Source organism: Martes martes, assembly GCF_963455335.1.
Source record: "Martes martes genome assembly, chromosome: 2".
Lineage (NCBI taxonomy): Eukaryota > Metazoa > Chordata > Mammalia > Carnivora > Mustelidae > Martes > Martes martes.
The window spans coordinates 2875845-2903263 of NC_137889.1; the positions used below are offsets into that span (position 1 = coordinate 2875845).

The 27419-nt window shown below is 45.1% G+C and overlaps 1 protein-coding gene across 1 annotated transcript in view; it reads right to left on the minus strand.

Moving 5' to 3' along the window:
- Positions 1-27419, minus strand: part of CSMD1 (CUB and Sushi multiple domains 1) — a gene marked incomplete at both ends in the record, with an annotated part of 1981616 nt that overhangs the window by 50623 nt on the left and 1903574 nt on the right. The window contains 2 exons of the mRNA XM_080796866.1: positions 16784-16957; positions 25365-25559. Coding sequence (XP_080652992.1) covers positions 16784-16957; positions 25365-25559 — 369 coding nt within the window. The remainder of the gene's footprint in view (positions 1-16783; positions 16958-25364; positions 25560-27419) is intronic.

A 27419-nucleotide genomic window follows, 5' to 3' on the forward strand; every position in this document is an offset into this window, starting at 1 on the left:
CAACAAAATATGAAGCGTTGGGAGTACCCGACATGACCCATGTTACACACGGGCTTAGGGCAGACAAGAGGAGAAAGTCATTCACCACCAGTTCCTAATGGCCCGTCCAAACCTCAAAGCTTACAGGGCAGGGCATGACACAGGTTGCAGTACATGGAGAGTAGTTTGCTGTAGACTTCCCTTGGCCATTTACTTCCCAAATAGAGCACACAGCTGTCAAAGGTTTACATAAAACAGACAACCTACTCCGCCACCCCGAGACTGAGAAAGTTGGAAGTTGTTGCCACGCAACGATTGGAGTTAACTTCACCATTCTGGAAGAATTTAAAATAATAATCTATATTTCTGCTTAAGACAGCGTTCAGCAGCACTGTGTTCTCCTGGGCTTTGAGCTAAGTTTATTATCGGCAAGGTGACTTTGCAGAGCAGAGAGGAAGAAAACCAGATCGATGGCTAGGCTTTCCTGCTTGAACAACGTTTGCAAGAGGTCAGGTCAAAGAAGTCATGCTAGCTTTGGTTGGTTCTTTAATAGCCTTGACAGAGGCTTTCCACTTGGCCAGATCAATTGAGTCGATTCTGGCAAGAGTCCAGATCACCTCTTCCAAACGGAGACTTGATGCATGCAGAGAACTGAGAGGAGGAAGAATATGCTCTGTGGGTTGGAGAATGAGACTCCGACGTGGTGAGGGTTACCACAGAACACTGGCCTTGGCTCCAAAGCCCTCCCCCATCCAGAGGCTGTCACACGCACAGCATGCACACTGTTGGGTAGAGGGATGGGGCTGATTTCCAAACCCAGTGACAGTGATGAGAAAGGCAGCCAGAGGGACAGCACATAGGCTTGCACGGACTGGGAGGAACGCAGTCATGGTGAGGTGACCAGTAAAATATCTGCTTTCTAGAAATGTGCACCAAACAACACAGTTCCATCTTCAAGAGAGAGGGGGCCACCTGACTCCCGGCTATTGTTCTAGATCACGCATGTACCCTGGGGTTACTTCTGAAGCCTGACACCACTCCAGGAGAAGCGGACGTGGACCCCATGGCGACTGGATGATGGAAAGGGTACATTGCGATGGAAAGCCCCCATCGTTCATAGTATCTGCTCACCTTGATTTGGACAATCCCCCTGGCTACACTCACCTTTAAACCTTCAAAAACATTGCCTTTTCCACTGTATTTTTTACTAAGACCACATAGTTGAGGCTGCACTGTCTTTTGAAAGCCTGGCATAGAGCTACTCTTAGAAGTCAAGGAGGTGCCCGTCTACTTTTGAAATCAAAGGGTTGACAGCCATGTGTGGAAACAGCAATTCCTAACAGCAACTCTTCCCAGACACCTGGTCATTTCAGTTCTCTGAGGAACTGGGCTTCAAAACCAAAAGAAAAGAGAGGATGCCTTCCGAAACTCTTCATTTCAGCTCAGGGCCTGAGGGGAGAATCAACCACGTCTCCTGCTAATTCTGCCTTCTGATTTGAATGAATGTAGACGAGGTGACAGCCTGATTCAAAGCTAAGACAGACCAATCTGATTTTCCCTTCTATGATATTCCAGCCCTATACCGAGTTCCATTTTAAAACATTCAAAGTCATGAACCAATTCTAGGCTATCCGCAAATATACAATATTCACACAATTTCACTTAGAATATTTAACAAGAAATGCCAACATTATGTAAAAATGTTGTATGGGAAAAAAAAAACTCTAAGTAGAATTTGAACTCAGCATACTCGGAAGTCTCTTTTACGTGTTAAGATTCCATGATTTTATGATAATATTGTGCTAAATCCTTTGTGAGTTCTTTTAACCTTGATGCAGCTCCAGTTTTGTTCTACACACTCTGTGGAAAGTGTGTTTCTGTATCCACCATGGAATGCTTTGTAACTGCCTTCATGCTCTGTCCAGTGGCTTCACGGTATGAGTCACTCATCGAATACTCGTGCCAGCGAATAGAAATGAAGCAACCTCACAGTTGATAGTGATGTCCTTTCCACTGTCAACGTGTATCCAAATCCGTTGTCTGCTAGGCGATTTCCACTTACTTGACAATAATTTCATAACCATTTCCTACCAGCGAGCAAGGTTCTTGGGCTTGAGATTACACAGAGGATACAACCACAGACAGTAAGAGACATCCATACAGAGAGTGAAAAAGAGAGTCGGGACAGACTATGGAAAGGCCTAAGGTCATGAGCACTTTGTGGGCTGCGGTCAGGGAGGGACACGTCGCCACTAGTGCACATGGGACGGAAAGCCGGAAGCAGTCAACGTTTAAGGCCCAACGATGTCCGTTCGTTAGCCAGGTAAAGATGATGGGAAGGCAGTCTAGTTGCTGAAATGAGAAATTTTATTTACGTTTTAGTCTCTGTTCAAGTATGAAGAATATGGAGTTATACAGCCAAATGGTCCGTTTACTACAAGGGTATCCTCTTCTGCCCTTCTCAGCTTACGAGCCGTGCGCACCATACTTGACTCCATGCGCCTGCCACGATTTGGATGAGTTTAGTTATCGCAGGTCCATGAAGTATAAACAAGAGCAAAGGATAAGAAAATCTACCAACAGCAAAATATAACACGTAATTGGAATGAGGGCAGCCCTACGTGTTTCAGATGAAAACATCGACTCATTTAGACCATGTGATTATACAGCAAGCCCCATGCCATGACCCCAAGGTTCCATGTTTTCCAGTGTTTTTCTTCATCCCTTTGTATTTTGTTTACATTTGGCTTCAGTTTAAACACGGATCATGGAACTTTTTTTTTTTTTAACAGACAATTCTGTGGCCAGTAATCACACGTCAGTTCTTGAGAAGTGCCGGTCGGAACTGCTTTCAGGGACGCGTCGACAGAAGACGCTGGGAGAGACGAGCGTGAGCTGGCTTTGTTTTATGTCGGTCCTACTAACGAGTCTGGTAATCGGCCACTAAGCTGACCCCGATGCCACCGACTGGCAGCAGGCTGAGGAGGGAGGAGAATGCTAAGAAAACAGCAATTCCATGAGATTTTTAATTCAGAAGAGAGACAGGTTTAGGGACACAGCCTAAACGAACGACCAAATTTCCTTCCACTTCGAATGTGGAGCAGCATCTCCACTTCTGCCGCGTTTCTGGACGTCCGCCTTTTCACCACGCGCACACTAGGTGTCTGTAGGGGGGATTCACCAGCTCTGCAAACAGATTCTGAATCATCGGTAGAATCAAGAATTCAGTGCCAGACTGGGTACCGGCCGGCTCTGTGGTCGGGTGTGTCTCTGTACCCCATGGGCTGTGCCATAAAAAAGGTCATTCAAATTGGTCTATAAAGACAAACGGAACGACGGACAAGGAAGTCCACGAAACCCCAACACCGGTGAGATGCCATTTGTTCTGTCCAAGAGTGAGCCGGGTCAGAGGAATCTGGATGTTTCCCCTTGTTTACCAGCCGATCGCTTTTCACCACGAGCTGGGACAATCACTGACTCAGAAGTGCGTGCTGCTCTCTATAGAATGAGAGCCGCATTGCTGTTTTCATGTATAAACTGTTAATATAGATATATTTTGGTTAGATGCCCTAATATCAAAAAGAATTGCTTTTTATAATCCTTCTCTAAAGTTGGGTTAGGAGGGATGAAATCTGCCAAATTTAACTAAAACAGACTGGAGCAAAGTTGACTGAAAGCTGCCCAGTTGATGTCAGAGCACACAAGGCAGGGACAGGAATGCCTTGCCATCAGAGGGGCTGGCTTTGCTTCCTGGTGTCCCCCTGGGTCAATGTTCCCTACAAACTGGGGCAGAGGTAGGACTCCATGGCTGGGAAGTGGCCACACTCCCCGGGAGCCCAGGTTGCTGTCTGACATCTCAGGGGCCAGCACGTGGGGACCGTGCAGGTCAATAAGGGAGGTTCGACACACGACCCTGGAGCCTGCAGCAGGAACCCTTCCCCCATCCCCCAAACAGGTATTTCAAGTCCATCTAAATTCCACATTTTAGCAGGTCTTGTCCAAGATTTCTGAGAGGATGGAGGTGATTTCCTGAGCTTGTTCCCGGCAGAGTGGATCTTCTGAAGACTCCCTGGTGAACGAACCGGGTCCCTTCCGCGTGGGCAAGGATTCCACCCCGCTCTCTGGAATGTGGATGTGGAGCTCTATGTTGGAGCAGGAGCCGTCTCCAGACAGAGGCTGTGAGCACTGCTTAGCTTCTCACCATGTGGCACGATCCGTTTCTCAACCTGTAACCTCCTGAAAACAACCTCCCAGAAACACACGGGGCTTCTCTGACTGACGGACCCTGGGTATTGGGTGTCAGAGGGCAGATTGACCTTAATATCACAACACAGGCAGAAGCTGAACACTTCCAACTTTGGGGTCCTTCCAAGTGAGGTATGTTAGATCTTCCACAATTACACACGCTCGTGGGATTTTATAAATGAATTCTGGGATTTGGAAATTTAACAAAGTTCCATGTTTTCGTTTATTCCATAGAAACCCACTCTGCCAGTAGAAATGTTGGACACTAGGGGAGCCTGGGTGGCTCAGGTGGCTAAAGGACTGACTCCCGATTTCGGTTCCGGTCGTGATCTCCAGATTGTGAGACTGAGCCCCAGGTGAGGCTCTGCACTGGGCACGGAGTCTGTTTGGAAATCTCTCTCTCCCTCTCCTTCTGCCTCTCCACCCCTGACCCCACTCTTTCTGTTTCTCTCTCTCTCTAAAAACAGAAAAGGAAAAAGAAATGTTGGACACGATATCTTCCATGGTACAGGCGTGCCCTACAGGTGTGCCGTGCACAGACCTGGAGCCCTGCATCCTTTGGTGTGGAATCATGCTGTTAGCAGGAACTAAGCTGGATCACTCTCCTCCCATGGGGTCACATTCACACACACGCACACACAATTCCCCTGCCCCCCATACTTTGAGCTCACTACTGTAAGGTCACCTTTTCTCTGTGTCGGCTTATATCTGTACTAATGCTAATATTGACCTGGGGATTAAAACGGAATACAGGTATACATTTTTTGAAAATCTACAAACCAAATATTCAACCTTTGCATTTGTTTTGTGATTACTGGTACTCACTGCTGAAAATAAAATAATCATTATAAATGGCCAGTACCTAATCTAATTCTTTGAGAATTAGACACGCAATTTGTTTCATTCTGTCCATTCTGTGTACTAACACTGGCTTTGGGCGAAGGGCAAGGTTATTTGACAGTGAATTCCAAAGCCCGTTTACAAGCTCTTCTTGAGTATTAGCAGTCACAAAATGTCAGATGGCTCAGATCCTCTTAAATGCAGGGAAAACCAGCTGGCATTAAACATCACTGGATGGAAGCATTTAAATCTTCAGATCTGTACATATTAAAGGAACACATCTGAATACTGGCAGATGAAATTCTTATCTTCTGCAAGTGTGACTTCTAGGGGCAGTGCTCAGCAACTTTGCCTGAGTCAGAGAACATGTGGCACCTGGGACAGCACAAACATATTTCCGGTGGTGACCCAGTATGGCACTTGCATGGGCCAAAGAGCACTTTGTGCATTAGTACATCAAAGGAGTGTCCACCACGTACCACAAAATACACATGCATCAAATCTTTGTTGACACATCTTAGTCAAGGGCAATCATTTTAAGCCATACCTAATGTAAATAAAATTTCAGGATTTGGGTAGGTTCTGGGGCTTTCAGAAATTCTTCATCCGTCCCTTTTTGTGTATTCTCCAAATAATCACTCTATCACTTCCCACTATGCCTTAAATTTCCTTCCCAAACTTGTCTGTCTATAATACATCTATGCACTCCTCCCAACTTAGCCCAAATCTGCCCTCTGCCTCTAAACCCTAAAGGAATTACTGCCCATTTATGTGCACCTCAAAGATATTCCTTATTTTAAATCTTTGACAAAGCAGGAAAAAATATGCAGTGGAAAAAAGACAGTCTCTTCAATAAATGGTGCTGGGAAAATTGGACAGCTATATGTAGAAGAATGAAACTCGACCATTCACTTACACCATTCACAAAGATAGACTCAAAATGGATAAAAGACCTCAACGTGAGGCAGGAATCCATCAGAATCCTAGAGGAGAACGTAGGCAGTAACCTTGTCGGTATCAACCACAGGAACTTCTTTCAAGATATGTCTCCAAAGGCAAAGGAAACAAAAGCGAAAATGAATTTTTGGGACTTCATCAAGATCAAAAGCTTCTGCACAGCAAAGGAAACAGTCAACAAAACAAAGAGGCAACCCATGGAATGGGAGGAGACATTCACAAATAATAATACAGACAAAAGGCTGATATCCAGGATCTATAAAGAACTCCTCAAACTCAACACACACAAAACAGATAATCATGTTGAAAAAATGGGCAGAAGACAGGAACAGACACTTTTCCAATGAAGACATACAAATGGCTACCAGACACATGAAAAAATGTTCATCATCACTAGCCATCAGAGAGATCAAAATCAAAACCACATTGAAAGACCACCTTACACCAGTTAGAATGGCCAAAATTAGCAAGACAGGACACAACGTGTGTTGGAGAGGATGTGGAGAAAGGGAAACCTTCTTACACTGTTGGTAGGAATGCAAGTTGGTGCAGCCACTTTGGAAAACAGTGTGGAGATTCCTTAAGAAACTAAAAATAGAGCTTCCCTATGACCCTGCAATTGCACTACTGGGTATTTACCCCAAAGATACAGATGGAGTGAAAAGAAGGGCCATCTGTATCTCAATGTTTATAGCAGCAACGGCCACGGTCGCCAAACTGTGGAAAGAACCAAGATGCCCTTCAACGGATGAATGGATAAGGAAGATGTGGTCCATATACACTATGGAGTATGATGTCTCCATCAGAAAGGATGAATACACAACTTTTGTATCAACATGGATGGGACTGGAAGAGATTATGCTGAGTGAAATAAGTCAAGCAGAGAAAGTCAATTATCATATGGTTTCACTTATTTATGGAACATAAGGAATAACATGGAAGACATGGGGAGATGGAGAGGAGAAGGGAGTTGGAGGAAATCGGAGGGGGGGACGAACCATGAGAGACTGTGGACTCTGAAAAACAATCTGAGGGTTTTGGAGGGGAGGAGGGTAGGAAGTTGGGGGAGCCAGGTGGTGGGTATTATGGAGGGCACGGATTGCATGGAGCACTGGGTGTGGTGCCTAAACAATGAATTCTGGTACACTGAAAAGAAGTTAAAAAAAATTAAAAATTAAAAAAAAAATCCCCCTTACTTTAGGTTTCCCTGACATAGGAGAGTCTATTTCTAGTACCATGCATTTACAATATCCATACTTCTGGATTTTTTGCTGTTTCGTGGTGTTGTGACGTCAGCGAGCAAAAACGTGATTTTTCTCGCCCATTTAGCGCCGCTGTGAGATCGTGAGTTCTGAGAGCAGCGTCTTGCTCCACACACCAGCATCCCCTAGAGGCAGTGTCTGTGTGAGCGGATGGCCTCGTTGCCTTGACTGTGCTGCCTATGAGGGCACACCCTCATGGCCCTGTGACCACAAAGACTGCTTCCCATGACATGGTCTGTGCCGGTAGACCAAGCGTCCTGTGGCATCTAGGTCACCTCCTGCACTGCTCTGCGTCTTTGTTCCTTGGATGAATTGACTCCCCTCTGCGTGTGGAAACTCCTCCCGTCCCTCAGTGTGGCCTCCTCCCCGGCACTTCCTCTACCAGCCCCTCCCGTTCCTGCCCTAACCTTCTCTCTGTGGCCATTCATTCATCTCAGATTTTATCAAAGGTATCTGGTATTTATCTTACTTTTTCCTCTGATTATAAATTCTTGAAAAAAGAAGACTTACATCCTATTAACCTTTACATCCTACGGCATATCTCCTGAGGAATTAAGTGAGGATCGTTAAATATTCAGAAATATAGACAGAAGCGCTTGTGGCTGGGGAGGGTATCGTGGCATTTCTCCCCCAGCCACTGATGACGCATACGTAACACGTGAAGATCAGCACGGGCTGTTTCCAACACTTTCCCTTTCCTGGTGTCCTACAGCCTACATTTTACGTGGGAGATGGTATAGCCAAGATCAGGGGTGGGGGCATGAACTTCTGGCTCTGATACCATCCTTGTGCTGTAATGGAACTAAGCATTCCCATAATCAGCTGTAAAAATTTTACATGGATCTATCACAAAATACCAGGCATTTGAAGAATACTTTCCCATTTTGTTCTCTAAGAACTGTGAAAAAAATGTGGTCTAACAATATTATTTTGAATCATGTCATCTAGTCATTTTACCCATATGAATGTCACCATGACATTATACGTACAAAGAACTCATCTCCTCACAGGTCACTCTAATATAGCAAGGCAAACGTCTTTCAAATACTAGCAAAACAATCTAATACAAAAAACAGATCACGCTCTTCTGTGGGAGAGACATCTCCATCTATCACTGACATCTCAAATGCTACACATTAAAACGGTGGCAAAGTGGGGGAGATGATGCGTTATGATGTGTGAAATAATCTAAATCATGTAAATGTTATCAGAAGATTAATGTCGGTTTCTACCGCAGGAGACCTGTATTACAAACGCACCACCTCATCTAGTCTGTGTGCTCTCTGCTGGGTTCAGTGCAAACTACCACAGGGAAGATAAACAGAAGAAAATAATTAAGGGAGCATGGGGATCATCAGGCTTCCCTGATGGATTACGAGGCATGTGATGAGTAGACATGGGGTCAGTATTCTCGGTGCTGAATTCTCCAGCCCAGGGAGATGCGTAGCATCTCGCAGCACAGATGGTGAATTAGAACAAGTCCTTGGTAATTTGCGGAGCCTGGGGAGACCCCAGTAGTAATACAACAATGGTAATTAAGTGTGGGCTAAACTTTATAAAAAAATACTCTGGTGCCCGGGGGCCTCCCTTCGCCTGGAGTCTAGCCGTCATGATGTCGGCACACAGAGTCGTCCAGCTCCCCTCACGGGAGCCTGTCTCAAGGGTTCCCCTCACGGGAGCCTGTCTCAAGGGTTCCCCTCACGGGAGCCTGTCTCAAGGGTTCCCCTCACGGGAGCCTGTCTCAAGGGTTCTGGCAGAGAATTCAGACCAGCAGGCTCCAGCACAGCATGGTTCAGGCCTGGGATGTTTGGCAAAGAAAATCACCCTTCATCGCCTTAAACGCAGCTCTCGTGCAGGTGGAGTGTCAGGCCTCACGCTGTGGAAGTGCTGCCCGTGCATGTGCTTAGCCACTGCTGCTGCGAGGATCACCAGGGCAATCTGGCACGGGCTTCCCTGCTGGAAATCCCTGGAAATAACCACAGGGCTACAACTGGAAGTATGGTCCATGTTCCATAGGAAATAGAAGCAACATCTCATTTCTGGTAACCATGAAAATCGATGAACTACCTCACCCCCAGCTTGGAAAAATGCTCTCATCAAAGTATTCTGCATTATAGTAACAAGCATCAGCCACAGGGACTCCGGTAAGCTCAGAGGCTACAGGATCCCATGCAAAAACCTACTAAGCCGGCAATGCCCCAACTCTTCTTTGCATTCTGGGGCAGAACTAACACGTCAACAAATAATTAAAGGGAAGGTATTTCTTATATTGGGTCTGAAAACTATTTTTCTGCACAGTGTTTGCTATCACAAACAAATGATGGAACTAGACATCACTAATGGCATTAGCAAGCCTGGTCCCTGCTTTTGGTAGATGCATTTAATTAATTTTATTATTGTGTCTTTCCCTTTTTTTTTTTTTTTCCCCTCCTGTCCCTACCAACTGAGGCCTGATTGAAACTTAGAGATGTCAGTACAGGTCCTTATGGTTGGCATCAATCAGGGCTGACACATAGTGTGTGCGTGTGTGTGTGTGTGTGTGTGTGTATACATATAAATAAAGAAAATAACCAAAATTTGTTTAATCCATCTTCACTCAATAGCATTTAAAATATTTGAAAATAGCTGTTATTTACTTCCTAACTTTTCTCTCTGCCACACTGATGATCGGGAGTCTTTCAAACATTCGTCAACTCTTACAGCTACCAGACCCTTTACCTCGGGACCATGCCAAATGCTCGTCCCCACTTAAATTATTTCACAGAAGTGAAACCATCGTTCTGGACGTGGGCTTCCTAGACACACAGAGGAGGCGGATCCTGTTCATGAGGCCTGGTCATCAGCCTCCGGGCCACCTGGGTACCTATGAACCTTCTGTTACCCAAAACACCAAGTCCTTCCCTGTGTGCCAAGATTTCCTAATTTTCTTGCCGTCATGTACATGAGAAGGTATCTATTTTTCACTTTGACTGAAATTTTCCATTAATTCCATTATTTCTGTATGTGAATTATCTATCATTCAAATTGAAAAGATCCTGAATAGGCTGTTAATTATGTATTTTCACTCTCACAGCCAGTATTATTATGCCCCTAGATCTGACCCAAGATACGAACAAAAGTCTTAGAATGGTCTAGAATGAGGGAGAACACCAGACTACCAGAAACCTTCCAATGACTTCAACCCAGTGATCAACACCGTTGTGGCTCGCCCCCCCAGCAACTGTGAAAAGACAATGCACAGCCCATGTTACACTTTCTCAACTGTAAGAGTCATCATAGAAAATCTTGATCTACACCTTGCTGAGAATTTAGAAGCCCCATTTCTAAAGAGTATTTCTATCCAAGAGCTATGTCGGACCAGGATGGACCCAGGCTTAATTGTTATTTTGTACAACTGTATTAGCTCTTCATAAACACGCATCACCAAAGATCTTACAAACAACAGAGTCGATGATCAGCTCTGTGCATCATCCAGTTAACAGATCCACAGTTTCTGCCAGCTTGCTTCCTTCCTTTTCCCGTGAACACCACAGGAGACATTCCTCTAACTACAGTACTTCCTTTTACTAACGGCCCACAGGGGCACTGCCAGTGACTCAGCCACCGCCCCCGGGTCCTCTCAGCCACTCCCCTGAAGCTCTCACGTGCTCTTGGACAGACTGCTTTCTTTGCTCGCATCCTGATTTCTAATATAAAAGCATGCTCTAACTTTTGTGCATGGAAGACAGACGGAAGAGTTGGCTGAACTTCCCACCTTACTTGGACCATCCACTATTTTGATAGCAACCACAATGAGTGAATTTGGTTCTTATTTCAAACATGACTTGTCCATGGTCCTTCTATTTTCATGGTCCTGGATCTTTTTATTGTTCCCTGCTCATGGTGGGCCGTCTTTCACATCTGTGAGCTTCACCCCGCTGCATTTGCTCACTACCCCTCGGAGCGTCGCATGGCCAGCAAACTGAGTTCCTTGCGGGACGTCTCGTGTAACTGCCTGTACTTCTTTGGGCAGTTTCCTATTTTCTCCTCCTTGGAGCGATTTGTTTCTCGAAGTCAGAGTTTTGGGGGTTGTTTCGTTGAGGGGATGTCTCTTTTTTAAAGTTGGAGCCAGGGGATTATATCAATTATTTTCTGGATGTTTTGGAAAATATTCTTACTGGTTGCCTTCATTGTCATTATAAGTCATTTCCCCTCCAGGACTGTCCAATTTACCCTCATAGGGTCCAGAGGAAACCGAAGGTCACGTAAGGTCGTTCTGCTTGGTAAAAAGCCAGATTTTCTGGAGATCCATCACCATGGGAAGGGACAAAGGAATAATTGAAATGACAAGAAATGTGAGAAAATACTGGCAAGACTGGTAAGCAAGAGGTCTGGAAGCAGCAGAGAATGGACAAGGTTAGCCAAGTGTATCAACTAAGGCAGAAAACCCCTTTGATGGCATGTGCTTTGGGGTGAGGTCTCTTCTAGTCCCTGGGCTCATTTTACTTCTAATTGACCAGACAATCCTACCTCAGTGGTCGGAATTAGCCCATAGCCCATGGCCTCTTTTATTTCTTCTTGCTTTCAAGGAATACAATTATTGGCAAAATAATATATCATATTTGCTGAAATATACTAGTAAATTCCCTAATGTTCAGAAGTCTGTGTTCTATGGTCGAACTGCCTAGGTTTAAATTCCGTTTGTGATACTATTGATTTTACAATGTTGGACAAATTCCTCATTGTTCTAAGTTATTTCTTATCTATAAATAGCAGTGATAAGCACTCCCCATACATTCTGTTGAAGATTCAATAAAACTGAAAAATGCATTGTACATTTTTCATCATCAATAAACAATATCATTCAGACCATTATAACCAAGTAAGGCATCTAGGTAATTTTTAGACTATGGTGGTATTCTCTAGCTAGTTTATCTCGTTCCTGTGCCAGACTAAGGATTGGCGCCTGGACTCGCTTGGTCCGTCTGACCATTGTAGAATTTCCTCCAGCGCTGACTTTACGTCTGTTCTCCTATCTGTTGACATCAGCTGTGTTTCTGTGGGTCCCAGGGACGTACGTTCTTCCTGAGTTACACTATGTTAGCTACACATCGACATTCTATGACTCGGGAAAAGAGACGCGCTGCATGGCCGCGCCCCACGCACAGGCACCTCTCCTTCCATTGTGCTTTGCAGGTACTGCATGATTACAGAAGGAAGGTTTGTGACGACCCGACATTGCTACTCACTTCAGGCGTCTGGTTATGTGTCTGCCTCCAGCTCAGGTCATGATCCCGGGGTCCCGGAATCGAGCCCCGCATCGGGCTCAGGCTCCTTGCTCAGCCGGGAGTCGGCTTCTCCCCTCCTTCTGCTGCTCCCCCTGCTTGTGCTCTCCCTCCCTCCCTCTCTCTCTCTCTCTCTCAAATAAATAAATAAAAGCATTAAAAAAAAAAAGAAATTGCTCACTTCATGTCTCCAAGTCTCATTTTAACAATTCTGACAATATTTCAAAGCTTTTCGTTCAGGTTCTATTTGTTAGAGGGATCTGTGACCAGTGCCCTTGGCTGTTAGTCTTGCCATTGGTTTGCGGCACGACAGACCACGCCCACGTGAGACGGTGAACTCCACTGACACGCGTGTGTTCTGACCAGCCATCCTCCCGTCGTGCAACCTCTCCTCCAGCCGCCCTGCTCCCTCAGGTACAGCAATATTAAAATCAGCCTAATAATAACTCTGCGATGAGCTCCAAGAGTGTGAGTGAAAGAGTCACATGTCTCTCACTTTGAATCAAAACCTAGAGATGATTACGCTTACTGAGGAAGACGCGAGGAAAGCCTCGACGGGCCAAAAGTGAGGCCTCTTGTGCTGAACAGTTGGCCAAATTGTGAATGAAATGAAAATCCTTGAAGAAAACTGAAAGGGCTACCCCAAGGAGCGCACAAATAATAGTAATAACGTGAAACAGCCTTACTATTGCTTATACGGAAAATCTGAGTGATCTGGACAGAAGAATAGAGCAGCCACGATTTTCCCTGAAGCCAAGGCCTGATCCAGACCCAGGCCCGAACTCTCAGCTCTGTGAAGGCCGAGGCAGGCGGGGGAGCTGCACAGGGAGAGTCTGAAGCCCGTGGAGGTCGGCTGGTGGGATTAAGGGAAGCAGCCGTCGCCGGGACATGAAGGACGAGGCGACGCCGCAGGTGCCCACGGAGACGCCGCAGCAAGTCACCCAGAAGATCCAGCTCAGAGAACGCAGGAAGGCGGCTGCACTCGACAGCGGACTGCCGGTGTAGACCAAACAGCCTTCTGCCGGGAGACGACGCCGTCGAGGACTGTCACAGCCAGAGGGACGTCAACGCCCGGCTTCAAAGCTGCAGAGGCCAGGCTGGCTCCCCCGTGAGGGGCTGGTGCGGCCGGTGACTCTAAGTGGAAGCCAGTGCCCACGTCCCATTCTGAAAATCCTAGGGCCCTTCAGCATCGCGCTCGATCTACTCTGCCTGGGCCCTACAAATGGAACGACACGGCCTGGATGACGGTACGTCTGTCTACAACTCGGTTTACTGAATACGGTAAACCCACCGTTGGGGCCACATGCTCAGAGAACAAGATTTCTTTCAAAATACTGCTGCTCGCTGACAATGCACCCGGTCACCCGAGAGCTCTGATGGAGACGGACCATGAGAGTAACGTGGTTTTCATGCCGCTAATGCAGCGTCCATCCTGCAGCCCATGATCAAGGAGTCATTTCAACGTTCAAGTCTTCTTCCTGAAGGAATGCATTTCCTAAGGTTACAGCTGCCGTAGATGGTGATTCCTCTCATGGATCTGGGCAAAGTAAAAACCTCCCAGAAACGATTCATCATTCTAGATGCCACTGAGAACATCTGTGATTCGTGGGAAGAGATCAGAACATCAACACAAAGACGAGTTCGGAAGAAGGGAGTCCAACCCGCATGGATGACTTTGAGGGTCCGAGACTTGGTGGAGGGGGGAACCACAGATGGGGCGGAAGGGGCCAGAGAATGGGCGTCAGAAGAGGAGCCTGCAGACGGGACTGCACCGCTGCGCTCTCGGGGTCACACTCGAACAGACGAGGAGCTGCTGCTTGTGCAGGAGCACAGAAAGTGGGTTCTTGAGATGGAACCCATTCCTGGTGAAGATGCTGGGACTGTTGAAATGATGATCAAGGATTTAGAACATTCTGTAAACTTAGCTGATAAAGCAGCAGCAGGGTTTGAAGGTCTGACTCTGGTTTGAATGAAGTTCTACAGGGGGTAAAGTCTATCAAACAGTATTTTACGCTACAGACACACTGTGAAAGGAAGAGTCCTTCAATGCAGCAAACGCCAATGTTCTTATTTTAAGAAATTGCCGCAGCCGTCCCGACTTCAGCATCCACACCCTGATCAGCCAGCAGCCAGCAGCAGCGAGGCAAGGCCCTCACGAGCAAAAAGATGACAAGTCACTGAAAGCTCAGGCGGTAGTGAGAATTTTTGAGCAGATAAGTATTTTTAAATTAAGGTATATACTTTTTTAGACAATGCTGTTGTACATGAATAGGCTATGGTACAGTGTAAACACAACTTCTACATGCACTGGAAACCAAAACAATCATTGGATCATTTTATTGTGATATTTGCTTTATCGTGGTGGTCTGGAACCAAATCCACAATACCTCCAAGGTATTATAGGCAGGCCTATATTATGAATTAAACTTTCAAGTCTCAGTGGTAATGGTGAAAGCATATCTACTGACTTAAACACCTTTACACTAAGTTTATTACCCATTCTAAGCCCAGTGCTTCATACACGGACATGACGGTGTCACATCTAATACTGTTTGAGTAGTTTTTCCTTAAGATTCTCTGCCTCTTCAATTTCATCATTCCTTAAATTCTGATCCAGGTTCTAGAATGCTAATTTTTATATACTTTTTTCCAGACATATTTGCTCTTCATTTCCAGTTTAAATTCCTTCCAAACACTCCCTCTCCCAGAAGCTTCTAAGACGTACTGCATCACACCAAAGCCACACTTTTGGGCCCCTCGTCCTGGCCAACCATGCAGTGTGTGCCCAAACTTTCTACCTCAAAGCCTTGAGTCAGAAGATCCCACAGAAAAGATGAAGGCTCGTTTGGGATCAGACTCCAGCAGACCCCCTAATAGAACAGTTCCAGAAATTGGACGTGCCACTCAAACTCCCCAAGGCCACGATAACCCTCTTACTTAATGAGGTTTTAGTCAGTAATACAGCCCTAATCAAATGTAAATTGTCATTGCTTTCCATCATCACAGTCACAGCAGGAATGTAAATTTTTTAGATCACCTGCTTCCCCTCTCCGGTATTGACGTCACAGACGAGAACCAAGAAGTCCTACGCCAACGCAAGCTGCCTTGAAGAGGGTGGTATTCAATGACCAGACACCCCATAAGAATGTTTAGGGAGACACACAATCTCAGAAGCATCAGCAACTCTGAACACGAGCACCACACATAGTCCAAGAGGGTTTTGCAGTCCACAGAAAACCACACTGACCACACCAACAAGAATGTGCGGCGCACACACAGTAGGATGCCAGCGGCTTCCATGTAGGGGTGACCGTGATTTCAAGAAAGCAGGTGCCATTTTTTGGATAAGAGTCAGAAACTTCCTTTGCTCGCTTTCTCTGGAATTACTACTTTAGTTTCATTATCTCTGTTCATTTTTTTTTCTCCCCCATTCTCCTGAGTACTTCTTCAAATCACCTCAAGTAAAAAGAACAGATTTTTACTATTCAGAGTTTGTTGGTCCTTGCTTTGGCCCTGAAGTGATTTCCAGCCCACAGAAAGTCAGAAGCTTAAACTTTCCAGCGTCTATAGCTTGTGAGTGATTACAAACTTGCTGAGATCCCAGAAAGAAGTCGAAAGGGCGAAACACAGTTAACATGTTTTACAAATTACTTGGAGACCTCCAGGAGCATTTAAATCAGTAGACTTTAAGCTACCTATTCAACAATTTCCTTATGTTTATTCACAAAATATTTTTCCAATGAATAAAATTTTCAACTCAATTTTTTAAAACAAGCATGCATAAAATTTTCATCTTGGGGGAAAGGAAGAACCCGTTATTGTACACACGTTCCATTTGAAATAATTCATTGTACTTATGTTGACTGATCTTACTTTCACTTACTGACATAATTTTAAAAGTTTTAAAAGATAAAGTGCATCGTATTTCTGAATATCGTGTTTGCAAGTCCTAAAATCCTGATGGGATGTGATGTGATGTCCTCAGCACTTTGTAAAATAGTGTTTAAGTCACTTAAGGCAATAAGCGACCTTCATTTATTGGTCAGATTAAAAAAAAAAATCCCTTTAGCTCCTTACAGAGCAAGTCCCGGGGTGAAGTGGAATGTTAAAACCAGAGGGAGGATTTAGTAGCTCAGTGGGAACATTTACAGCGAGAAGTGTCATGCTTTGCCCAACTGTACTGAATTTTTAAGGCTTATGTGAATGAAGGACGTGCCAGAGGATAGATGAATTTACCCAGACAGCGCGTTTCCGTGCCACTCCAGAGCCCGTTGGCTAAGCACTCTCTGACATGAGACCCCACAAGGGTGTAGCCCGTGTTGCACGTAAATATGGCCGTGGCCCCGTAGACCGTCAGTGTGCCGATCTTGTTACCGTTTGGGGGGAAGGAAAGGCTTCCGCAGGAGATCACTGGAAGGAAAACAAAAAGTGAATATTGTTTCAAGTCCACAGATTATTCTTTTGCTTAAAAAATGACAAAATCAGGGGCACATGGGTGGTTCAGTCATTAAGCAGCTGCCTTCGGCTCCGGTCATGATCCCGGGGTCCTGGGATCGAGCCCCGCATCGGGCTCCCTGCTCAGCGGGAAGCCTGCTTCTCCCTCTCCCACTCCCCCTGCTTCTGTTCCCTCTCTTGCTGTGTCTCTCTGTCAAATAAATACATAAAACCTTATAAATAAATAAATAAGACTGAATCTTTGGTAAAAATATTTATTAGGGACGGGGATATCTGCTTAGGGATGGGTGGGTCAACCACATAGAAAGCTTAATTTTTCTTCTTACACCCTTGAAATGAAAATGTGAGCATTTAGAGCAGATTCTAAACCTGTGCAGTGTACAGACATCATTTCACAAGGAGGCTGGTCAGACGCATGGGTTGCCCGCCCTCCTGTGTGCTCCAGCCGGGAGAACCACCGGGCAGTTACTGGACATGGGTGTGGCCTGCAGGAATGAAGGAAGGGGAGTGGTCTTCCACAAGCCAGCTAGCTGCTGCACAAAACTGAGTTTGCTTGCCCCAAAGGAAGGCCTCAGTTCACCGTTTCTTTCATTGACTTGCATGATTCACTGGAATGGAGAGCTCCATAAAAATACTGACTGTGGGGACGCCTGGGTGGCTCAGTGGGTTAAAGCCTCTGCCTTCTGATAGGGTCATGATCCTGGGGTCCTGGGATGGAGCCCTGCATCCGGCTCTCTGCTCAGCGGGGAACCTGCTTCCTCCTCTACCTGTCTCTCTGCCTACTTGTGATCTCTGTCAAATAAATAAATAAAATCTTAAAAAAAAAAATACTGCCTTTGTGGTCATGTGGAGTCTCTCTTTATTTCTTTCTTTTTTTTTAAAAATGATTTTATTTATTTATTTGACAGAGATAGAGACAGAGAGAGAGACCACGAGAGGGAGGATGGTCAGAGGGAGAAACCGGGTCCCTGCTAAGCAGGGAGCCCAATGTGGGACTCAATCCCAGGACTCTGGGATCATGACCTGAGCCGAAGGCATGTGCTGAACTGACTGAGCCACCCAGGTGCCCCTGAGCCTTCCTGAAAATTAAAAAATACAAAATCTAGGCCTCCAGGGGTTGTAGCTGGGGGACCATGAGCCCTCGATGAACACCTGTTTTCCCAGCAGGATCATGAACGGGGTCTATTTTCAACCACAGGGGACTGGAGTTGGGGAGATACAGTCCATGGTCACCTTCATTGTTGATCCTTATGGCACCACCCAACTCCCTGCACTCGGAACCGTGAAACGTCTGAGCACAAGAGGACAGTGGAGCCTCAGGGAAAGGAGAAACCACAAAGTCATCAAGGCCAAGGGTTCCGCAGGGGCTTGCGTGTGTCCCACACACCAAGAACCAAGGCTTCGAAGGCCACTCTCAGAGGAGCACAGAGAGCTCCCACGGCACTCAGGGAGTCGCCACGCACAAGGGGCTTAGAGCAAAGGTGGCGCGTGGCCAACAATCCCTGAGTCCCTGTGAACGTGCACAGATCAGAGACCGTAAGACGGTGATTCACAGCAGATTCGGCGTTCAGGCTACTCCGGCTCAACACCAGTTTGGCCAGGCTCTCCTCCAAGTCCCTGGGCTCTCGCTAGCTCTTCTCCCCAGGGTTGACAGCAGCACCTGCTGCCCAGAACTGTGCACTGGATTCAAAGAGCGGACACCTGCCAACGGAAAGCAGTGCCTTGCATGGGACCAGGGCTCAGTCAGGTCAGCCAGTGCCAAGCAGACCTGGGAGCCGTTGTGTGAACTGAATCCGTGACCACTTCGCTGATGGTTCAAGCGAAGACGAGTTCGCGGCCGTGGCCTTCACACCCGTCTCTTGCACGGGCCGGTCGTCCTCGGAGGCGTCGTGACCGCACTTCTGCTTCCGACAGACAGACACAGGCTGGTGGCGTGTGCTCTCGGGGGGCTGCTCACCGGGGTTTCTGACCATTCAGCTCCAGAGTAGGTCATGAGCAGAACCTTGTTGATTTACTGGTTTCTGGGGTCCCTGAACTCTTACAGGGTTCCGTCTCATGCATTGAGTACCGTTGTTAACATGTGTGCTGTGCCAAATGGTAATGAACTCCTGTATGATTTATTTTTTTTTACATTTATTATGAACTTTTCATTAAGCCTTTCCCAAATGTGCTATGAACTTCACCTTGAATTATGGTATTTAAAGATCCACGTGCAGTCCCTTAGTAGAGCCAGACGGTGTTTTGAAACTTCTGCACGGGTCAGGAAAGTGCTGACCCGCAACGAGGTCTGAGCGCCCTCAGAGGTCTCCACGCCCCTTCCGTGGACGCCTAGCAGCAGGGCTCGCTCTGCCTCGCTCCTGCACCGTTCTTTCTGCCTCTGTTAAAAATATCCCGGAACGCACATAGTTTAGGTCTGTCCTCCACGAAGGTTCACCAGTCTGTAAAGAAGAACTAATGGAGCAGACTTGTAGCTTCTCAGCAGCTGGATAATGGGGCTTCAGATGGTGCAGTTTCCGCTGGCAGCAAACCCGCTACATTAGCGAGGACGGCCGCACTAATTCGGAAAAGCTACCCTAATTGAACCGGAGAACTCCCCAACACACTCACACACACACACACACACACACACACAGTTTGTCAAACACCCAAGGTCATGCCTCATTTCCATATTCTTTTCTCTCCACTAGTTTTCAAAATGAATCGTTTGCCTTTCTTCCTTTCCGTTAAAGACGTATTCACGCACACAGTCTAAAGCCCGTCCTCCGAGCTGTCAGAGTGCGAATCGCACACAGAGGGGGTCCCGCTGGAGAGCCCCGCCTGCCCCCGCTCTGCCCGGATTGCTGTCCATGCGGTGCTCCCTCACTCTCCCAGGAATGACAAGCCACCTGTCTCCCCTCCCCCTACTCAGGGAAGCCTCCTTCCCCTTGACTTCAGTTCCAAGAGCACATTCATACCGAAATCCCCAACTCTGAAAAAAAATCATATTGTGACACCAGGTTTTTCATGCCTGCAAGTCCGGCAGTCCTATCAGAAATAGGGGTATTATTAGCGAGTGGGGCAAAAAACATAAGGTCAAGAGAAGGGACTTTCAACTACCTTCTCTCTGGAAAAGGCCTACACACAGATGGACCGCAGATGCAGGAGGGGGCGTGCATATGAATGGGGGGGCTGCTTATCATGCAGAAAGGTCAAAGGATACCTGATCCTTTGTAAGTGTGTGAAGGCAGGCTGTGTAGACCACAGTCTGGGTTCACCGTATTAGGCCTGGAGAAGGGGAACCAAGAAGCCTGGCTACGAGTCAACAAGAAGGTCTTGCTCGAAGTGAACATGTCCGCGCCCGCCATCACCTGCTCCTGGGCTCGTGAGCGCCCCGAGAATTATTTAATGCCAATCGGACGAGCGCCCCGAGAGTTATTTAATGCCAATTGGACATGTACTTGTGAGTCCATTATGAGGAAAATTCAACTTTAGGGTGCTCTGAATGGTCAACGTCCACTCCAACGTGGGAGGGAGGGAGAACATTCTTTCTGTAGTGTCCTAAGACAGATGGCGCAGGCCGATGGACACATACACCCTTGTGCTCGCCGCATGCGTGAATCCACTGGCAATGGAGGGGGAAAGGCCAGTGAAGAATTTATTTTAGAAACTTAATGATCACCCAGGTGCACCCCCAGTTACAAATGGGAGGTTATCAAAGACCGACCCGCCTACGTCCTCATTTGGTCCGGGTCTAATTTAACTCTTTAAATTAGCAGTTAGGAAGAAGCCACAGTCCAGAGTTCAGGCTGTGTTTCCTGAATATCTACAGTATAATGAACTCCCAGTGTACGGCTCTCCGTCTGTGAGTTGTCTGTAAAATTAAAAATGCAAAGATGGTTTCTTCTTGTTTCACAGATTTCTGTGATAAACAGTTTTCTTTCTTTTCTTGGATAATTTTTTTTCTTTTTACTTTTTAAAGCGATAAGTCAAACAAAGAAATGCAACAAGAAGAAGTCAATAGTCTCCCACTTTGATGTAGTCCTTGTGCTAGGGAGATACACGGACAGTCTGGAGAAGGAACTTTAATCTGGTGATCTTGTCTCTTTAGGGGTAAGCACTGGGAGTTGGTTCTCCTGAAAGAGTGACTGCAAAGCTCACAGCTTCAAGGTGGGACTAGGTCTCCTGTTCTCTTCACCTGGGTTCGCTCTCAGGTAGCTTGGAGTTACAATAACACGACCCCTTCAAAAAGTGGTGACTAAGCGCCGCTTTCGTACTTATTATGGCCATTCTTAGAAGGCAGCCAAGGATTCCTTCATCTGGAGCTAACTGGGCAAGCAGAAGAGGACATCTCCAAGCCCTTAAGCAAGGGGGTCACCGAAGCAGTTAGGTCCAGGTGGTCTTGTGGACAGCAACATTCTAAGACGGACCACAGGCCAACAACATCACACATAAACACAATGTTAGCTGCTTAGTTCCAGCAGAGATTGGAAAAACGACACACTCGATAATTCTCTTGGTCTAGTTCCATTAGAATGTAGAGAGTGACTTGGTATTTCTTTTGTAACCAAGCTACTATAGAATGGCAAATCGGTCTTACAAATGGGTCATTTTAAATTAATTTTAAGTCAGAACTTAAGTAGCATTTGAACTTCTTGGGGCTTGTCAAGCACTTACTTAATTGCAAAGCATTCTACTTCCAGGATTCATATCAGGTTTTTCTGAGCGTACGTTGGCAAGGCAGGGAAATAGGAGATAAATGTAACTTACATTATTTTAGATATAAAATAAAATTAAAATGTATTATGCCAAGAATGAACTAAAACATACCTTTACTTTTATTTTTTTATAGAACCCAGAAAATATTGTCTACATGTTAAGACTCTAAATTTTTCCCTTTATTTTTGATAATAATTAGTCATTACTATTTATAGAAATACGGTACATGGTAAGGTATAATTATATCATTGTTATTTTAAATAAATGAACAATGATGCTTTTCATTTAAATTTAAATGAATTAATATAAACACATTAAAATAATTCTTTTTTTTCACATTAAAATAATTCTTGATTTGAATTTATGTTAAAAATTTTACAAAGGTCTTTGGGGTTTGATGGGAAGCACAGTTCAAAGATGGTACCCTGAGATTTCTGCCTCCTGGTGTAAAATCCTCTCCCCTTGGTGTAGGCAGAACCATGATGAGGTTATGAATGTTTTCTTTGAGCTAATCAACATGGGATTATCTGTGGGGACTGACCCAGTGGAGGATCCCTTAAAGGAATGGAGTCCTTCCTGGAGCCAGAGATTTGAATCACAGGAGGGCCTGGAGGGATGGGCAATGCATTGAAAAGAGCTACACATGGCCCCCTGGAGCTGAGGGCATGTCCCAGTCCACAATCAGCAACAGTGTGAGGACTCAGCTGTAAATTGCATGGACATGAATTCCATCAACAAACAAGTGTGGGCCATCTTCCCCCAGTTCAGGCTTCAAATAAGGACACAGCCAACACCTTGATCTCAACCTTCAGCAGAAGACCCAGAAACTGTGACATAACAAATCTGTGCTGTTTTATATTGTGTTTGTAATGATTCCATGGCAACAGAGAATGAAGATAGGCCCTCAACAATGTTTAGCATTATGAGGTGCTTAGGATGAAGGCTCTTGAGAACCACTACTATCCAAGAGGCTGGGGTATATATCCCATAGAGGTCTACAGAATGACGTTGCTGATGGAGTTTCGAGGCTTGTGTTCTCTGGAATCACTTCCAAAATATTTCAACCAAAGAGAGAACTGGGGAGGGGAAGACTACTGAGATTTCAGATCTCACCACAATTTGAACACAATGTTGGGCATTGCGATATCTCACTGACACATTAAAGTTTTGGAAAAGAGAAGAACATCTTTGATCACCTCTTTGGGTAGTGTAAAACTTTAAAAAAATCAGTAGAGATAGAAATTAACTTAAAATATCCATAGCAAGTATTTTTTGTTGGGAAGAAAACAAAACAAATTCAGTTTGGTCACAAAAATGATGATAGGCTTGGTGTCAGCTTTCCCTACCTGCCGATAACATGAACAACATGATGCATACCCTTGGGCACACAAGTGGGTGTCTAACACCATTTTCCACCAAAAGGGCTCCTTGGAGAATGGCTGATTCCATGCTTAGGCAAGGAAAAAAAAAAAAATCAGGATGAGCATGAAACATCCTGTCTTTTTTTTTTTTTTTAAAGATATTTTTTATTTATTTGACAGAGAGAGAGAGAGGTCACAAGTAGGCAGAGAGGCAGGCAGAGAGACAGGGGGAAGCAGGCTCCCTGCTGAGCACAGAGCCCGATACAGGGCTCGATCCTAGGACCCTGGGATCATGACCTGAGCCGAAGGCAGAGGCTTTAACCCACTGAGCCACCCAGGCGCCCTAAACATCCTGTCTTTAAGTGAGAACAGGGACAACTTCGAAGATATCAGAAGGACGAGACGGAGTCGGGTAGAAGGACTCACTCTGGCCACACTGTGATGATGTGATCTAGCAACTTCGATAAAAAATAAATAAAATAAACACACACACAAATAGCAAGCAATGACTTCATGGACCCCACTGACTCTGGACAAGGCCAGATGTTCATGATGACACTCAAGACAGACAAGTCACAAAGTGTGGTACAACAAGTCACGACAGGCAAGGCCGGTCAAGGAACAGCTGACGATGCGTGAACTCCATCTTGTGTGCTGAGTCAGGGGAGATATCCCCACATACATGGATTTCCAGCTGCTGTTCCTGGACCAGACTCAGTATTGGAATCACCAGACTGAAGTCTGTTAGAGTCAGGAGGACAGATTTCCTAGGATTTCAGAAGGATGGAGACGAAAATACAATTTGTGGATGGTAGAACCCCAGTGCTGCTTTCTTCCCCCCAAAAGGAGGTGGAAACTTGCTGCTAAGGAATTTGGTTCAACCGTCAGGAAGGCCTGGTTTTGTAAACACTGTTCTAAACATGAGTCCCCTTCAGTGTCAGTTCTCCCAGAACGGAGATCTGAGACTTTAACGGAAAGTGTAGGGCGTAGCAAATACCCAGCAGACACCACGCTACCCCGGTGCCCCAGGCGGCTAGAGAGACCAGCCAAAACCACACCGGCTGTTGCCCTGGCTGAAGCCCTGCACGTGCTCCCCACTCCCAGGAAGTTCACGGGGGCTTATTTTTAACACTGATTCTGGTTTAAAGCTGACAGAAAGGGTGTTGGCTAGAAAAGTCTGAGATAGGCAAAAGGTAGAGGCTCCCAAATCTCTCCTCCACTCTCTCTCCTCCACTCTCCTTGCTGACCTTAAGGACCGAGTCTCTGAATCACAATGCTGAGCTCTGAGAGGGGTTAGGGGCGTGGGTGTGGAAAGGAGGAGATCCGCTAACTCAGATGGGAGGAAACCCAGAGGAAATGCACTATGAGCCCAGTAAGCAGATAATGAGTCAAACCAGGACCCTTGTGAGAATGACAAGGGAATCATGAATAATTTATGTGGAAAACAGGCTTCTGGCAGGGCTGTCTAGGGACCTGGGGGTACTGTCCACCTTGACTCTGAGTGAGCTTCTTAAGTTCATGAACCCTCCCTAATTTACCTTCATGTTCTCGGTGAAGCGCTTAATATGTGTTTAATTGCCATTGGTTCTATTAAAGTTGAATTAGAATGGCCATGTCAAAGACAGCAAGGCATTAATTCTTCGGTCCTTTTTGTATTTTTGCTGGTTTATTCTTGCAAAGCTGTGTGTTTTATACATTTGACACTGGTCTAACTATTTGGTTTGTGCATGGTAATTCCCTGTGAACAACTTGCTAACGACTCTGTGTTAAACATATCAGAATCAAATAGTGCTCTGAACAACACTAATATTGTCTTATTTTTCTATGTATTCATTTTTATTATGAAACCCACTCAAAAGCTTAACTGCTTATCTTGTACCTTTGAGAATAATAATCGCCCTTTTCAAGACAGTCATTATTTAAGCATACAATATCTTCATAAATACTATTTCCCACGATCCTAATTAGGTTTGAATAGTCAGTGCATGGAATAAGAGATATCTTTCTACACATAGGCCTGGGTTTGCGTTTGAGCTGATCTGAAATATTTGAATATTCTACTATTTTATGTATATAAAGTGCAATCATTAAGAAAAAGACAGCATTCAACATTTAATCCAGCAGTCATATGTTTTAAGCATGTCACAAGAAAATCCATATTCATCACCATAATGACAAGAAACGCCATTTGGTTATATTATTAATCTATAGACTCGATCACTTACAGGGGTGGGTTAAAGGTGGCTGCCAGTGACGTCAATCACTCAGAATGGCTGCGCCATCTGGGAAGGGCACCCGCCACTCACCTCGGCATCTGGGCCTCTCTTCGCCGATGCTCCAAGTTCCGTTCGCCTGGCACTGCACCAGCCTCTGGCTCTCCAGGAAATACCCAGGGCTGCAGCTGAGCACTATCTGAGCTCCATACTCATTCAAGGATCCCGAAACCAGTCTCCAGGTGACGTGATCCGAGAGCTGAGCCTCAATGCTGGGACAAGTTACCGCTAGAAAAGAAACATAACATCACCATTTTTTTCTCAAAGGATCAGATCCTGTTTGTTTTTAATATTAAGGCCCTTCTATATGAAACTGATCTTTCTGTGCAAAACAGAAGCCATTATCTACTATTTCAGTTACTTTTCTCTACCACCCACATAGTCACAGGGGGACGATCGTGCATACAAATTGCACTTGACAGCCTCCACTGCAGGGCCATTGGTGACCTTGCAGTGACATTGTGATGTAAAGGGGAAAATCACCCACACAACATTGCATAGCTCATTTGGATGGAAAATCTTCATCAGGTAAATGAGCACATGCATAGAAAAATCTTGCATATAATTTGTCTCCATTTCCTCTGAGGAACTTGGAATAGAATTGAGTAATTGAAAACCAGCTTGGACACAAGTTATCAGAAAAGCAGATGTCCTCATTCCCTTCCTCCTTATGAAACACACCTATATTTTATATATATATATGTGTGTGTGTGTGTGTGTGTGTGTGTGTGTACGTGTGTGTATTCTGTAAGTTATTGGATTTATATGCACACTACATTAATACTGGGCAGACAGATGTTTAATAGAGCTCAGAGGAGACAATCTTTTTCTGCTCTTAGGAGAAGGTCTAGAATTACAGTAACTACTTAATAAAGAGAAATAGCTACAAATACGACAACAGTGATAATATTAGGAAAGGTGGGAGGCTGCCCATTCTGGAGTGGGCTTCAAGGGATCTGCAAAGATGCTGAAAATATATGCAAAAGTTAATGTATGTAAGTATATATATTTTCTGAAAGGTACAGTAATATTTCAAATGAATTTTACAATGTTGGGACTCCACTTCCTCAAATAGGAATGCCCAGCACAGTAAACCACCTTCAGGTTTGGCCCCACAGACTAATGTGTTGAGCCTGGGTGGTGCAGCTAGAAAAACCATAGCTTTTTCAGAATGATATTAATAAATAATTTTACTTATTTAAAAGTAAATTAAATTGGAAAGTAAATTCTGTACAAGTTTGTTATAATTTAATTAGGCATATCCAAATGTTACAAAAATCTCATCCAATCTTCAATCAGTAATTTAACAACACTATGTGCAAATAAACTGAAAAAAAGGACTATTTGATATTATTATGATATTGTTTCAATGAGGTTTAAAAAGTGAAAAGGACTTGCTAATTAAAAAGTAACCCTAGATCTATCTCTCTTAAACATTTTTAAATAAAATGATTATCTAAAATTTATATGCATTCAAAATGGCTATTCAAAAGTCCTACATGTGAGACTTGAAATCATAAAAATCCTAGAAGAAAAGACAGACAAAAATTTTTGACATTGGCTGTGGAAACATTTTCCTAGATATGTCTCCTTCGGCAAGAGAAGCAAAAGCAAAATTAAACTACTGGGAAGGCACCAAAAGAAAAAAGCTTCTGCGCAGCAGAGGAGACCATCCGCAAGATAGCAAGACAATCTCCTGAACGTGAGAATATATTTGCAAACGATACACCCAATAAGGCTATAATCTCTAAACCATATAAATGCTTTATATGGTTAATATAATAACCATATAACCAATAACCCAATTAAAAAATGGGCAAATGACCTGAATAAACACTTTTCCAATGAAAATTATAGAGGGCCGCCGGACACATGAAAAGAGGCTCAACATCACTTACTAGCGGAGAAGTACAACTCGAAACCACAATGCGATACCATGTCACATCTGCCAGAATGGAAAAACTCATGAAACAACAAATGTCGGTCAGGCGGTGAAAGAAAGGGAACCCTCACAGGCCGTTGATGGGAATGCAGATTGCAGCTGCTGTGATAAACAGCGTGGAGTTTCCTCAAAAAATTAACAGAATT